We start from the raw sequence: 15,964 nt of genomic DNA on the forward strand, positions 1-15,964 counted from the left end.
ACACATTCTTTTTCTAGATTGTCCTCGGTTGCCTGTGGGTGGGAATAGGAACCCCTGCATAAATTTGCTGTGCTTCAGTAGATAATTCCACACATGATCCTGATATTTATAAAGAAACAACAGACGGATAAATAAATGAAGTGGACAACACTGTGCATTTTAATTGGCTTTCTTTTCCCTACACTTAATATTCTGAGAGGCAGGAATTTTGTAGCCTGTAAACACCACCGCCTGTCTAAAAACAATTTAAATTCTCTTTCCCTCCCCTTTCTGCTGGCTGCTCTGCAACCTGTAATTTCAAATTACATGTTGTTTTACCCTTCAATTTTTTCGGGTTCTGGATCAGTGGCTAGGCAGTGTTGTTTACAGTCTAATTTGAATAGGTGGAGGAGTGACCTGCATCCCAAAGCACCGTCCCCGGTGTGGAAAAGGCAAGCACTGTTGGAGCAGGCGATGCATGCTGCTGCAGTCTCTGAGCAGATACCTCTGTTCTTGCCCTCCCTAGTTTGAGTTGACGCAGGTAACCCAGACAACCTGACAATGTAGACAAAGTGAAGGCAGGCAGGGGAATGGACCTTAATAAGGACAGGCCCCAGAGGAAAGAGCACTGGAGCAGCAGGGATGAGTTCGGAGAGTTGTGACGCAAATTCTTGTTATACAAACTTCTCATTTAGAGAAGACTCCCTGAGCTACGGTATGTTCATGTGGCTAATATAATGGGCTCCACTTTGTGAACTGCTGTGTCAAATTGCCGCTTGAGGCTGTAAAAAATATTTTCTCTGTTGTGACAAATAACAGCAGCCTTCTACAGACATTACCGATGTCCTCCACTCACAAAGTTCCGTTTGAAAACCTCTTTCTCACCTCCAAAAAACTGGAAGTTTCTGTTGTCTGAGCGGAGGGGAACTTCGCAGTTCGAGTGATGAGAATATCCTCGAATTTCATATCGGCTGCTCAGTTTAATAGGAGTCACACATGAACGCGGATGTGGGTCACTTTTAATGCCGTCCACCAACTGACTGGATACGTTTAAAGCCCATTAACTCTCCCGGTGTTGTAATTAGAGAACCCCTGCTCACGGATTGTGGACCATTCCTCCGTTCCTCCACATCCAGGCGAGGTGAGAGCGGCGCAGAGCACCAGACGGACCGGAGCGGGTTAGTGTGGGTACACGGAGGCGCGTCACACTCACGGACTCTGTACATCGCAACTCCAACACAAATGGATATTTACGTGGCTCTGTTATCCCTTTTCTTTTTTACCACACCAGGTAAGCACAAAGCCCGTGTTCACTCTTGTAGCATCTTATTGTAGCAGAAGCTTTTTTTTTCTTTAAATATATATAATTTCTTTTTCTTTACGCTTCCCAGTTTGCACATTGAGTGCAAGGATTCCAGAATTGTGGCAGTGCCTTTAATTTTTCAGTATTATTTCAGTTATTTTTATTTTCAATCACCTACAGTTTGCAGAGTTAGAAGACAGGTGATGGTCGTGGACACATACAGCACTCTCCCCCTTTCTTTTAGTGGGCAGCCTTAGCAGCATCTTTCGTGAAAAATAAAAACTGCGTGACTTTTTCTACAACCAGCCATTTTAAGTGGATAAATGCAGAAAACAGTGACCGGGTCTGTGTTTAAAGTGAATCAACATTGTTGTTAAAACACTGTCAGCTTCACTTCTGTCAGCAGATTGTCCTCTCACCTCCAAATTCTCTTCCACAGCTTTGGCTTTCGGTTCAGATCAAGACTACCAGCTTGATATCATCAATGAACTTGACCTGGCAAATGCCACCTATGGAATTACCCAAGTGGCGGGTCTTCACAACAGCAGCAAAGCCTTCCTTTTCCGAGGTAATGCACGCACTGTGACGTTTTCTCCATCAGTCGCGCTGCTCAAGTTCAAGAAATGGCTTTGTCTTCTCTCTTTATGATTACGCGCACTCACTCGCGCACGCTCTTTGTTTATTAGTAAGTGTGAGGAAAGCCACACGGCGCCACACCTTTTGGTGTCACCGGATTAGCGGGGATGCTGAGAGAGAACGCTCCGGGGAGCCTCTCTCATAATTACTCCACTCTCATTTTGTCCCATGCAGCAGATGCTCAGACTCTTTCAGGCACGCTGATGCGCTTAGTCTGTTAGACATCTCCAGCACTTTGAATGCTCCCAGTGATATCTACTGCCTAATGCCAACAACTGGTGGTTAATGGAAACCAGGCTGCTTTCACTGTGAGGATCCTGAAGGACGCACAGCATGACTACAGCGTTTAAAGCCTAAAAGGAGAAAAATGTCAAACTCAATTGGCAGTAGTTTAAAAATGATCAACCAGTTTAAATTAAATTTGAGCTTTGTTGTGGTTTGAGAGGGCTTACCGGTGTCACCAAATTGCTTTCCTATGCTTTGCTGGCTTGCTTCTCTGCACTACAAAAAAATAAAGACTGTTTGGCACAACTCGTACCGTCTTCCTGTAGCGCCGTCAGCTTTGCAGAGGCGGAATTGTTAGAGTTGTGGGACAGAGGAGAGAGTGTGATGCACCCGTGTTGGATGCACAGCACTGATAGAAGAGAGAAAGAGAGTCAAGATTACTAAGAAAGTTACAGGAGGGTTTTTTTTTAGGTGATGAGTTGCTCTATATGTGTTTGTGTGCTTTGATTCCCTCTTCTGCAAGAAAAGTTAACAGCTATAGAGTGGAATTCAGTCTTTGTTCATGTTTTACTTTCCCGATATTCAAAAAGGCTTCAAGTCTTGTGTGTGTGTGTGTGTGTGTGTGTGTTGTTGGAAGTAAACTAGTAAGGTTTTTTTTCTTGCATTACTATTCAAATTTAAAGATATGGGCACAAACACCAGCAGCTTGAATTCAAATTTGGTAGCTCTGGGTGTTGATACTCATATAAAGCAGAGTGGCAGTGTTTTGTGTGTATCTGTGTGTGTGCAAGTAGTTTTATTTTCTAGAGGGTTTGGCTGGATGAGCAACTGGCCCTGTATGAATGAGTGCAGAGCAGCTTGGCCAAGTCTTTCAAGTTGAAGCTATCCAAGATTCAGGGCTGGCGGGCATATGGGAACCTTACATTTTACACGACCCACACAGGCCTACACCACAATCCTACTCCAAGCTGTTCTCCCCACAGTTTCTAGGCTTCCAGGGTCGAGGTGCAGAAGCCAGATAGGAAAATAGGAGGTCAATCCAATGGGGAAAACTGGACCTGTGACTGCTGGAGAGGATGCTTGTGTTGAGACCTATTTAACACTTTGCCTAAACTCCCACTACTTTCATGGCCCTGTAACCCAGATGGCTTCAGCCAAAGATGTAGCAATTACTGGGTCTCTTGTGAAATAAAAATGTAAAAAAAAAAGTTGATTCTTGAGCCACTGTAGCTGATTGGGTCAGAGATTATTCGAAATGACCTATTTACATTTTGAGCAATCATATTGTGCTCTGGTCTGAATCTATTTCATTTGTTAGATTGCATAAGTTGTAGACTAACGTGAAATTGAAATGTTGGGTAAATGGCTGGAAAACTGGGGCAAAGCGGCGTTCCAGTTAATGTGGATAATGCTGAGGGGAGTGTCTTTGGCTGGTACCAGTCTCAGCATCTTTCAGTTGGCAGTTGATTTAAAATCAAAAAACAAAACAGATGGTTTTCATGAGAAAATAGGTTTCAATATCACTTCTCTGTTATTATAATATTAACATACCACCACACACTGAAATCCAGTTTCTGAGAGGCAAGCAGGTGCAGCCACTGCTAAAAGGTTCTTAGTTGAATTTGAGACTTGATGCTGTGATGAAAAGAAACACAGATGCTAATAATGCTCTCCACTGTGCGCTGAGAGCAGGGAACAAAACTCAACTAATTTCTAAGATCTCTGCATTTTCTTTGTAAAATTTTGCACCTTTTATGAACAGGACTGTTAACATTGCTGGAACGTCTGTGATGTATTGAAAAAAGTTAGTTTGCCCAGACAAGTGTTGACCTAGTTTCTCATCCTACATTGGAACCCAGATTGTCAGCCTCATTACTCAGACCCCCCTCTGTCCCAGTGTTGGTTTACATTTAAAGTAATGGTGATTATTAGTTTGTATTCTTGTATTCCCCGTGGGTATAGTTTGCCTCTGTTGGTTTGTCACTTTTGTCTAGACTGAAATATCTCATCGCATAAGACCATCCCTGTGAGTCTGATAGAAGTGCACTCAGAGCTTGAAAATACAGTATGAATGTTCTGTAAAACACCTGAGTGACAGTTGAGTACGTTACAAGACATTCTTACTTCCCAGTGAACAGACCCTGATATTTTTCTGAAGCTCAGCTCAAAGCATTTAGTTTAAACCTGCATAAGTATAGCTGTTCAAAACTAAAGCCTAGTCTTCATGAGTCTGTCTCTAGACTCAAATTAGGCCATATCCAAATAATGTCTGGCCTAAATAGGTCGGTTCGAGGTGTATTGCTGTTGATTTTTCAATATTTCATGTGGAGCCAACCATACTTTATAGGCAGCTTTGATCATGAGTGCATCATTACTGCTAGATGAAGAAGAGTTTTTTGTGAGCTGTGAATTGTAAGGGAAAAGGCATTTATATTCTTATAGTACTATCAAATGTGATTGCTCATTAATTGGTGCCACATCAGGCTGGTGCAGTGTTGATCTCTTTTTAGGCTGAACTGGACTGGATGCAGTAGTTGTTTATGCTCTCTGGACAGCATGTCTTTTGGTCACTATTGGGGTAAGTTATCTTTTTAAGTCCCAGTTATACAGGCCTAGAGACTGGTTTGTAACTGCCTGGGAACCACCGGTTGTGAGGAAAACATGAGGGTTAGTTGTTGAGTGGTGGTGGCAATTGCTGTGATATCAGTTGCTAAGCCTATATTGCCCAGGCCTAGAGACCAGTCGGTGCCTGATTGTCTGGATGCAGTCTGATAGGAACAAAGCAATTAGCAGGAGGTTTTTGGCGCAGTTGCGACCTGTTTTGCCCAGCTTCTAGCAACCACTCACCAGTTGTTCAGGGAATGGATATTTTGGTCTATCAAGACTGGCAGCTAGTCACTAGGTCAGTGTGGCTAAGGAGTTATGGAAACCATATCGTTTAAGTTAAAGTTAAATCAAACCCCTAAATACAAGCGGATACATCATCACTGTTATCCAAAGCATTTATTTTTTTACCTTGTAATAACAAGGCTCTGAAGCAATTATTATTTAAATTTTTTTATCCACCCAGCCGTTTTCTTTGGTATCTTCACAGGGCCAGAAACATGTCTTTTAGTCACACGATGGAGGGAATTTGCCATGCATAATTTTAATTTTGGTTGAGCGTGTGCTTATTTAATTGCATGAATCAGAACCAAATTTGTATTTTATACACTTTCAAGTAATTAGAAATTAGAACCTATTGTCTTTTATATTTTGCATTCAGTTGAATTGTTTTTTGTTTTTTTTGGTTTTTTTTATGCAGTATTCTTAGAACGAGAAAATCCTTATTTAATTGTTTAACCTCCTAGGACCTAGCGTCCACATATGTGGACATCACATTTTGGATTGTCTAGACCAAAATACTAAATTTTGTTCTACAAGGGCCTGATATCCACTTACGGGAACATTATATTGCCACTGTTCTATCAAAATTTAAAACGAATGTCCTCATATGTGGATCCCATTTTTGAAACCAAAATCATTACATTCATCAGGTCCCAATCAGCCCAAATAGCAAAGAGAAATTAAAAATGCATGCTATGAAAGAGTTTGGGTCTTAGGGAGCTAAGTTAAAGAGAAATACACTTTCGTGCAATATTACAATATCTCCTGGTTACACGTTTAACATTCTGCTTTATATCTTGCGGTGAACTTGGCATTGACTGAATATCTCTTGTCATTTTAAACCCGTGTTTCTTCGTTGACTGCTCTGCTTAGAATCATTAATGTTAAATAGTTAAATGGTAACAACGAATTAAGCTTTGATTCCAATATACCTGAGATCTATCGACACGCCTTTTTTCAACCCTTTAAGCCAATTATCTTTAACTTATAGCAAATCTACAGTCCAATAGTTGGGACCATAGACGGCTTGTAATTAACGTTTAATCGACCTTTCTGTCGATTCAAAACATTTTTTCCCCACAGTCTTTTCTATAATAGAAATTGACACTGCAGCACCTCGGCACTGTTCGATACTTTCTTTAAAAATCTGTGGCTTATGCTTATTTCACTTGGATTACCATTTTATTATTTGAATTACTGCTTGTTTTTATCTCTGTAAATAACTGGTAAAACATGCTACATTGAATTTTAGTTGCAGGAAAAATTCTGCAGTTAAAAACATCAGCTGCAGCTCCACCCTTCAGTCTGCTTTCTTGAGCTTTCATTCAGTCAGAGTTTTGGTGCAGAGTGGAGGTGGGACAATTGAGAAGAAGTTGGGCCAAAACTCCTCTAGTCTGAGCCTGGTGTCGTTTGCAAACAAATCATAGAAAATTGCTTTTTTTTTCTACCCCAGAAAATATAAGAAGCCTTTTAGTAATGCAGAGGATCATGATGAGCAGGTTGTGGGAAAAATAAGTCAACAAATGCATTTAGTTGGTTTATTGTCACATCGCTCATATGGACTCTCATTGACTCATCTGCTCCCATTAATGTCCTCCACCTCTTGTGTTTGATCTGTACAACAAATAAAGTTTATAAATCACAAGTTGCTGTTTCATCAAGACTTATTTGTCACTTATCAGTTTTTGCACTGATTCAACGAATACGAAATTGTGAAGTGAAAAAAAAAAAAGTTAAACGTCCAGCTTCTTTACTAGATCACTTTGCAAGAAGCTGCACCTGCTGCTTCTGTTGCACTGTTCTGGAACACTGCTTTTTGGAAGGAAAACTTTATGAATCCAAGATAGGTGTATAAATATGTAAGTAACAGTATTTTATTAAGAGCACCAATAGTAACAAACTTCTGTGTCTCCACTGTGCCCTCTCAAACAACCGGGAGGGCACGGTGGGACAGGTTTGAATTTCAATACCAGCACAGAAAGGTATCAAGGTTAATGTGAATCAGCCTCAGCTAATTCTATTAATCACAACTTCTCATTTAATTCATATATTTTGTTCAACTAATGTAGTTACAAGGAGACCAAATAAAGGGAGGTCAAACTGCAGGACCATCAAATGAAGTGGAGTTTTTTAAGAATATTACATACATATGGCCATAAATCCTCAAACTGCTGACTGCTTTATATCTTGAATGAGACTGGGTTTACAATAGACATGATTTAACCTATTTGCTTATACTTTAAGGTTAGCGAATATGAATGTTTTTTCTTTTTTGTCTTAGTAAAGACAGCTGAAGCCTAAAACCATGTAACCATCTCTCCAAGGGCTCTAATTTTACAAATTAGTTCAAAGCTTCTTTGGCTTCTGTACATGCAAAATTTATTGCAAATGATGTGAGAGTAAATTTGAAAAATAGACAAGCAAAAAAAGGAAAAAAGAAAGGGGGAAAAAAAAACAGACAAAAAATTAAGTCAAAACAAGAAAATCTAGAAATACAAAGGCACAGCAGGCATAGGTCACCTGGCCTGAAACCTTAGAGTCTCTGTGGAGTTCAGGTCAGACGAGTTGGCCTGCCAGTCCTGCACATTAATAACATTATCATTAAATCATTTGGTATTAGTTTTGACGCAGTGGACAGGTGCTAATACCTGCTGGAAAAGGAAATTAACCCTTGTGTGGTGTTCATATTTTTGTTACTCAGCCAGTGTTCATGGGTCTGGTGGACCCGCTAGAGTTTTGGCTTTCCAAATTAACACTATCAAACAATTTTATGTTAAATTACTCAACAGATGTTTATTTCATTTCAATTACAAGCCATATGAACGGCAAACATGGTTATTTTTTCCCTTTACCTTTGTTAGATCACATTTATGAATTAATGTGCTTCTCGTTTTTTTTGTTTTTTTGTTTTGTTTTTTTCATAAAATGTTATAAAAAAATTAATCAGTTATAATCAAGTGGAGTGAGTGGAAAGACACAACACATTTACACGTGAAGCAATATGTTTCACAACTAAATGGGATCAGCTGCTCATCAATGGTGACTAGGGGTGGGTTTTTATAATCGATTCACCGATTAAAATCGATTCTGGCTTGGATAACGTAAAATCGATTCATTAAAATCCTGAATCGATTTTTTAATATAAATTTATTTTGTCCGAAATGCCAGAATCTCTGGTGACATCTCACAAAATTTCAAGAACCACCAAACAGTAAATGAGAGCAGGTACAGGGATTCTGCACATAGACTTAAACACACAGCGCGACCCGCGGATCAGAATCAGTTAGATGTCGCCTTTCTCACAGTCGGGGCTGAAAGCCGACAGCTCGCTGATCCGGGTCCGCGCTTTGTGTTCACGCCCTTTATGCGCTGATTCTAAAGCTGTTAGTTTGATCTCTCTCCAAACAATATTGACCGAACCAGCAGCAAAAGAAGATCCAAACGCTTCACATAAACATCGTCATGAATTCACTCTTTTACTGTTTTGCTTCCATTGCGATGCGCAGCTCTCTCTCTCTCCCTCTCTCCCTCCCCCCCCTCTCTCTCTCTCTCTCTCGAACAGTTTCGCTTTCTTCATTATTCGCTTGCTTGTTACGCACAAGTCTACTGTTGTTTACAGCGCTGTCGGCTGCTGTTTTTTTTCCCTTTTACATTCTTCCGAAAAGAAAACCTCATTTCTGCTGTTCAATACTGAACAAATTTAAACTTTTTAATATTATTCAAAATGCAAAATGCTTAGCCGTGTGTCTAATAAAACCGCTGTAACGTCAGAGGTAACGTTCATTAATTAATGGTTTTCTTTCGTTTTTGATGTACTGCAGAATATTTTTATAAAATCCCAGGCCAGGAAAATCACCTTCACGTTTTTCTGTGTTTTATCTTCAGCTACTTTGACACAAAGGCATCTGCTGTGATGCTCACACCTTGGATAAAGTCTTGCGAGTGTCAGCTTCCTTTTTATAGATACAAAAAGATGTAAATGTTCTGATCTGAATTATACTTCTGACTGTCAAAATTTCCCAGATTTAAATCGAATCGAATCGAATTAAATCGAATCGTGGATCGAATCGATTTGGGACCTTGTGAATCGGAATTGAATCAATTCTAGAAATCAGTGACGATACCCAGCCCTAATGGTGACATTAGGCCCAGGGTTGTAAAACAGGGGGAGGTGGTGCACACACTTATCCCACACTGTCCTGATGGCAGCTAGCTTGTCTCTCTGCCGTCGAGCTGGTCTGTCGTCTCCGTTATCAAAACAGATAATCCTGGAAATTTTGTGGAAATTTTCCAGAGACATTGATGCACGGAAAGGTTCTTGCCGGTTTCTGCATCCCACAGGCATTCTGTGGATTCCCCTTTGGACCTGAAAACTCCTGCAAGGATAAGAACCCCAAAGTAGGCCTTTGGGGTTCTTAGATGAATTTGGTCTCCTTCCACATCTCTCCAAAAACACACCTTCCTTCTAGATTACTGCAATCCAGAATAATTTTCTGGATGGAATCTGGGATGAAAAGCTCAAATGAAGACTTGATGTCCTGCACATGAGTAACTGTCAGCCGTGTTGGCCCTGGCTTATCACAGTAGCAGCTCTGCAGGGTGGCTCATTTCTTGGGCAAGAAGACCATTCAATTTCACCAGTTATTGACATCCATATTTCTTCACTTGCTGTCTGGTGGGCTTGTTCTGGTCCTGGAGCTGTCTGCTGATGGGGTACTCGTCTTTGTTTTGTTACTAAATGGTGCTCAACCTCATCCTCTTCTTCAAAGTCACTGTCAGACTCTGAATTTTCAGAAATGCGAAATATTCTGAAACCTCTTTGTCAACATCATCATCCGAAGCCCCTCTCTCTTCCAAAATCAATTGGATGGCCCTCGCAGCAGATAATCTTTTGTCATCTTGATCAGTTGTGATAAAGAACCACACCGGCAAAGTCTTATTTATAGTATTATGCCCCTAATTGGCAGGTGGGACAGGGTATGAGAAAATAAAATTTGGATCCCTCAAGAAAGAGGGTAAAATGTGTGGGAATGTCAGAGCAGACGGTGTTGATAGTTGAATTTTCAACAATGTTGCAACTTTGTGCGAGAGCAGGAGGGGAAGAAAACACTATCAGCAGCACCAGAAAGGAGGAAGACAGAGTGTGGGAACACAGGACCTGCACTTTCAACACTTTTATTAGACCTGGGTCCAGTGGACCCGAACACCTTGTATGTAATGTAAATGCGTGGGGGGAGGTACAGTATGAGGTCATTGAAAATTAGTTCGGATTTATGTTCTTCACAGAAAATAAGCCAAAGCCAATGAATTTCAGGTTGAAAAAATAATTAATTGTTTAATTTTTCTTTTGAAAAAAACTGAAAACGGGTCTCACAGACCTGAACACCATACAAGGGTTAAATAAAGGGGGATAGCAGAGCTACCATGCTCCCTGCTTCTCATGAAAACGTGACAAAAACATTTTGGGAGGAAAAGAAGAGCAGACACATGAACACTTTTAACACTTCATGTCTGATGACTAAAACTCAGTCAACTCTAAAGCTGCGTTCAAAATTAACACTGCCTCTGACAACTCTGGTTCGGGTATGACTCCGTCTAGCTTTGCTAAAAGAAAAACATAGACTTATGTGCTTCACTCTAGATTACAGTGGTCAGAATTTTAATAATAATGCTCTCTGAGTGCAGTTGGGAAAGTGATTCCCTGTAGTTTTTATGCCTGCCTTAAGGCAGGGCATAACAATTCCTGTGGAATACAATGATAGTTTCTCCGAACCCGTGGATTAGAAGGCTTCCTAATCATCTCTAGTAGTGTACGCTTTCTTTAATGGCATCTCACAATAATTAGAAAGAAGAAAGTTACAACTCTGATCTGACACCCCATCAGATGCTGTGTATAAAACTGCTCATGTATTCCTTGTTTGGATGTGGTATAGGTCTGACTGACTAAATGTTAAACTATTTAAACTATCTAGAAAGACAGAAAACAGTTGCTACCTTTACTACAAACTGGTAAGCTGTATGAAAATTCATACAGCTGAGGTTGCTAATAACATTGGGAAGCAAGATGTTGTTACTCAACTTGTGTCTGTATTTCAGTCCTTTCAATTAAGCACTAGTTGAGTTTTTGATTTAAGAAAAAAGATTAACAAAAACAGATTTTGTTTTTGCTATGCTAAAACATATTTATGAATCTGCAGTGAATGTAGTTCAATAAAAAGAAGACACCAACTGGAATTACATGAAAATATTTAAGGTTAGCCAGAGTTACTAGAGCTACATGCTTTTTCTTCATGTATATTCTTTCCTCATATATCCACGTGAAGATAGGAAGCCAGGATCCCCCGAGTAAAGTCAGCAGGTGGTTCATGAAAATTCGAACATCCTTAGACACCCTGGAGATCATGGTGATGGGGGGTTGGTAGATTGTGTAACAGAAGACAAAATGACAGAATTTCAGGTATATTTAAAGAGCATCAAGGGACTGACCGGGCAGTCATATAATTGGTTCTATATAGTGAGGTCTGAAACGTGAATGTGTATCATTTCTCATCTTGTTAAACTAGAACTGGTGAAGAAAATTGAAAGCGAGAGAGAGGTAGACGTTCACCCATAGAGGAAAGAAGGAAGAACTAGAGGCAAGAGTAACCACATCTTAGGATAGTTTATTTTGCATAACTACAGTCTTTCGTTAACATTAAACATAGCAATGTTTCCATCATGCTTTAAGAACTAGTGTCACAGACATAATCCTCGGTTGGCACTGCGTATTGTGCTTCAGCCATGGAAGTCAAAGAAAATGAGCAGCTATGTGTAAAATGGTAATCAGCACCATAGTAGAGTGAACAGCTCCTCTCCAGACTCACTGCAGTTAAGTCGGGATGAAATTTCAAGCGTCAAACAAAAAGAAAGAGGAACCGGAATTAGAGCGGCTTATTTGAACCACAGTTGGAAGTTATTATGAAAGCTAGACATAACATAATACTCCTAAATTATCCGGGTTTCTACATTCAGGCTAACATTAAGAGAAACCTTTTAAGAAAGAAAATTTACTTTGCAGAGAAATACTACTGGAATCCACAGCTTCAACTAGGATTTTGTTATTAGAAAGATGTGTGGTAGTACAGAAACAAGACCAACTTTACTCCATGAGAACTATTGGAGCACAAATGTCTTTATATATTGGGTTTAAATGAAGTAAAAGCTGTGAGATCATCAGTATTCAGAGCCTGGGAGTACACTTGTATCACTTATAAGAATAAACAAAAACTAACTGGTGCCATTTAATGATGTGTAGGTGACTTCTGCTTGATCATAGAATACAAAGTGTTTGAGTAGAGTAGGATTGTCATGATACTAAAATTTCAACATGAAAGGGGAATGACAAAAAAATAAGAACCTTTTTGTATATAATAACTTTTAAAACATCTAGTAACTGTAGGGGATACATATTTTAAGATTATATTCGGTACTTAGCAAGCTTAAACCCCCCGAATAATATATTTTAGCTTTATTTTTAACATAACTTATTTTATTGGTAACCAAACAGAGTTATTTGGCTAGGCTGCCATTGTCTCTTGTAACTTGCATAATATTTGTCAGCTTCAATCTGGGACTTCTCAAGAAACTTAACACATATATTAGACACAAAGAATTTGTATCATCTTAGGTTACTACTGTCTAATGTTACAGAGGTGCTGGACTGATAACATTTGCTACCTAGCCTATCGTTTTATCATAGCCGCTAGCTAATGATACCAGACGGCTAACTGGCCTATCAAGTATTTGCTAACAATTATACAGCTAATGTTAATGTGTGTACTAGCCAGATTAAAATTTAGAAGTGTTTAATATGTCGATATTATTGAAGAACTACTGACCTCTTGAAATTCCTAATAAAATGTTGTCCAGTGTTGTGAACATCAGCTACTTTAGCTGCTAGAGAAGGAGGGATTGCGCTGGTCTGCCTGCATTTATGAGGCATCGTGGGGCCGTGCACTCCATCACTTATGCAGTGAGGAGGCGAAGACAAAGCTGTTGGTCTCGATACTGTTGCAAATGAGTAGCTAATCCCATAATAATTTTAGTATCGATTTAGTATCAGAGTATCTTTTGTTTTTCTTAAACAACCCAGAGTAGAATTAATTTTAGTCCCTAAAAATGATTGGGGTTGACCTTCAAGAGAGCCAAATAATAAGCACAGAGGCTGCCTTTGTGCATAGTTTCTGCTAATTCTTTGCATTTTCTGTGCTACTAATTCTCCTGCAGAGCCTCATTTAACTACCAATTGTCTTTTAATATATTAAGCAGTGCTTCAACTGCTGTCATAACTTCTGGTGATGGGTGTCTGTAAATAATTTAATGTGATCACCCGATGGCTCATTTAGTATCAACAGTGACTAAATCCATCAACTCTGCGTAAGTAACAGAGTTCGTGATTGAACTGATGGCCAGTTTTATCTGTCTCTTTACAGATAGCTTGTTGAACCACAACAAAAACAGAAATGCCTTGAACCTAAGATGTTTGTTCTTTACATTTATTTATTTATTTATTTTTTTTTTTTTTAACTATTGCAGGTTTACCCTCAGGTAACTGTAGAGGGTGGAAGGTTAACAAGACATTCACATCCCACCCTGCAGGTTTCCTTTCTTCTGAGCATATCAGCACTGTGCATGTTACTCCTGTTTTAGAAAGTGAAAATATGCCAATCTTTGATGTGCTCTGGTGAAATGTTATCATGCTTGTGTCAGGCAATTGGGCAGGCAGAAGGCTTGGCTCCACTCGAACGGATCTGTCTGTTCTCTCATGGCGGATAGAAGACTAAGCTGTATATAACAAAACAGAAAAGGAAAAATGGCAAATTAAAGAGCCAGATTTCGCTCATAATTACAGATCCTGTACTGAAATTAGACAGTAGGTGGTATAAGGAGGAGAAATAGGGGATGAAACATTTTACAAATCTTGATAAATACAAACACACCAGAGGCACAATATGCTGTTCTATTTTTGTCACAGGTTGTTTTCTGTACTAATTCTGCAGGTTTATAGCATGATGGCTAGAAACTGGGAGATTTCAGTGAGGTCTCATTCTCTTCTGCATCCATGGTGTTGCTATTTATACCTCCCCCCCCTCTTCTAACTGCAGAGCAGAGCTGGGCTGCATATGGCATACATATTACAGAGGGAGCCCCGTGCTGCCAGCCCCGAGAGGCTGTGGGCAGTTCACAGGCTACGAGCAGCTAAGGCAGGCTACAACTCTAAAGTCTACAGTGCACAATCCCAGCCGCTGAATCCAATGGAGGCTATCAAACCTTTCATCTTTTATGTATGAGTTTCCTGGCTGTCCTACTGCTAGAGGAGGCGAGACACTGGTGCCACCTCAGAGGAACCTCTATGGAATTATTCCATCTGAATAATTCATTGTACATGAGTGCGATATCTTTTAAAGGGACAGACCCCCCCCCCCCCCCAAAAAAAAAAAAAAAAAAAAAAAATTAAAACCAGTATAGGTCGATCTATTTTTAGGTACAAGTGCCATTTACTTTAAATGTGCCATTTTCATTTAATGTGAGAAACGTGATCTTATCTGGCACACATGAAATCCACAGCATCATTGTCTTCTAGGATCAGGATCAATAATCAGAAATTACTCTGAAGTCACTTTGTGGTATTGAAGCTTAATAGTAATGCTGTTCTGTAGAGTTTGGTGGAGAGTCCCAGATTTAAACCCAGTGGAAGTATGCCCCCCAAAGAGGGACAAAAGGACCCTCTGATGATCCTCTACCTAATCACATGAGCCAAGGTGTGAAAACGGGTGTGGGTCAGTGTTATGTTTTTATGAAATCACTGAAATGTTAGAAGCATTGCTGAGTAGCTTACTAATGTTACTATGAGTTTTAAGCTTATGTAATGTTAATTACATTACATAAGCTTAAGCATTTATTTAACATTAGCTATTGCAAACAATTAAGTCTACGGAACAGGAGATTTTACATACCAGCTGTCTCAAGGTCGAATTTCAAGGTCTTTCATGATAACATGAAAACGATAATACTGTGGATGTTGTTGAATTGAATCTCACCTTAAATTCATTGAACATATCTCAGTGGTCTTTTAGGTACTTCACTAAAAGGAACACATTTCCTCTCTTGGGCTAAAAACCATGACCACACTGAATTTATATTGTATTTTGTGAATCAGCTGTTATCCAAATCTTAGTGGTTTTCTTACCAGTAAGTGTGGACAGAACGATCACCATAACTCTACAAGTCACACTCTTCCATGTGCAGTTTTTGCTGTGCTTGAGGGTACCATTTTTGTCCTTCTTTACCATGTAACAATAGGCTAGAACACTTGTATAAGTATACTGCCCCTGTTAGTTTTGGAATAACTGTATCCTCTATACATATGCTGCTTGCATATGTAATGTTCCAGAAATGTTGATTTTTAAATCAACATTTTTAAAGATCGTCTTCGCTCAAAAGTTGGTTCTAATCTCTGCAGGACGTAATCACAGAAATTGTCAGCCTGGCTCATCTAGCTTATTCTTGTGCACCGTATACACTAACACATATATGCACATACATGGTAGATAGTTACTTCTTTAGTAATGTCACCACGCACTGCAGCATCCCTACAGAGTTCACTGCACAGAAGGAGGCTGGATTGTTTTCTCCTTTAACGAATCATGTAGTCTATTTTTATGATTCAGACAGTAGTCAACAGCGTTTCTTTGTCTATATGAAGCCCTTAGATTTTTCTTTTATGAACAATGCAAGTATGAAACTGACTGTTGATGTTGCATTATCATATCTTATACCTTAAAAGGTCTTAAAAGTCTGGTTAATTATCACACACAGGGAAATGTCATCTACGATACAACACGCTCATGCTTAATTCCACAGCTGCATGACTGGAAAGTAGCAGAGTAACCTCAG

The 15,964-nt window shown here is 39.5% G+C and overlaps 1 protein-coding gene across 1 annotated transcript in view; it reads left to right on the forward strand.

Annotated features, from left to right (window-relative positions):
• The first annotated feature begins 1,040 nt into the window (after positions 1–1,040).
• The window catches only part of LOC113027985 (protein kinase C-binding protein NELL1), a 309,284-nt gene continuing 294,360 nt past the window's right edge, over positions 1,041–15,964 (forward strand). The window contains exons 1-2 of the mRNA XM_026177879.1: positions 1,041–1,270; positions 1,722–1,850. Coding sequence (XP_026033664.1) covers positions 1,222–1,270; positions 1,722–1,850 — 178 coding nt within the window. The 5' untranslated portion in view covers positions 1,041–1,221. The remainder of the gene's footprint in view (positions 1,271–1,721; positions 1,851–15,964) is intronic.

Source organism: Astatotilapia calliptera, chromosome 1, assembly GCF_900246225.1.
Source record: "Astatotilapia calliptera chromosome 1, fAstCal1.2, whole genome shotgun sequence".
NCBI classification, from domain to species: domain Eukaryota; kingdom Metazoa; phylum Chordata; class Actinopteri; order Cichliformes; family Cichlidae; genus Astatotilapia; species Astatotilapia calliptera.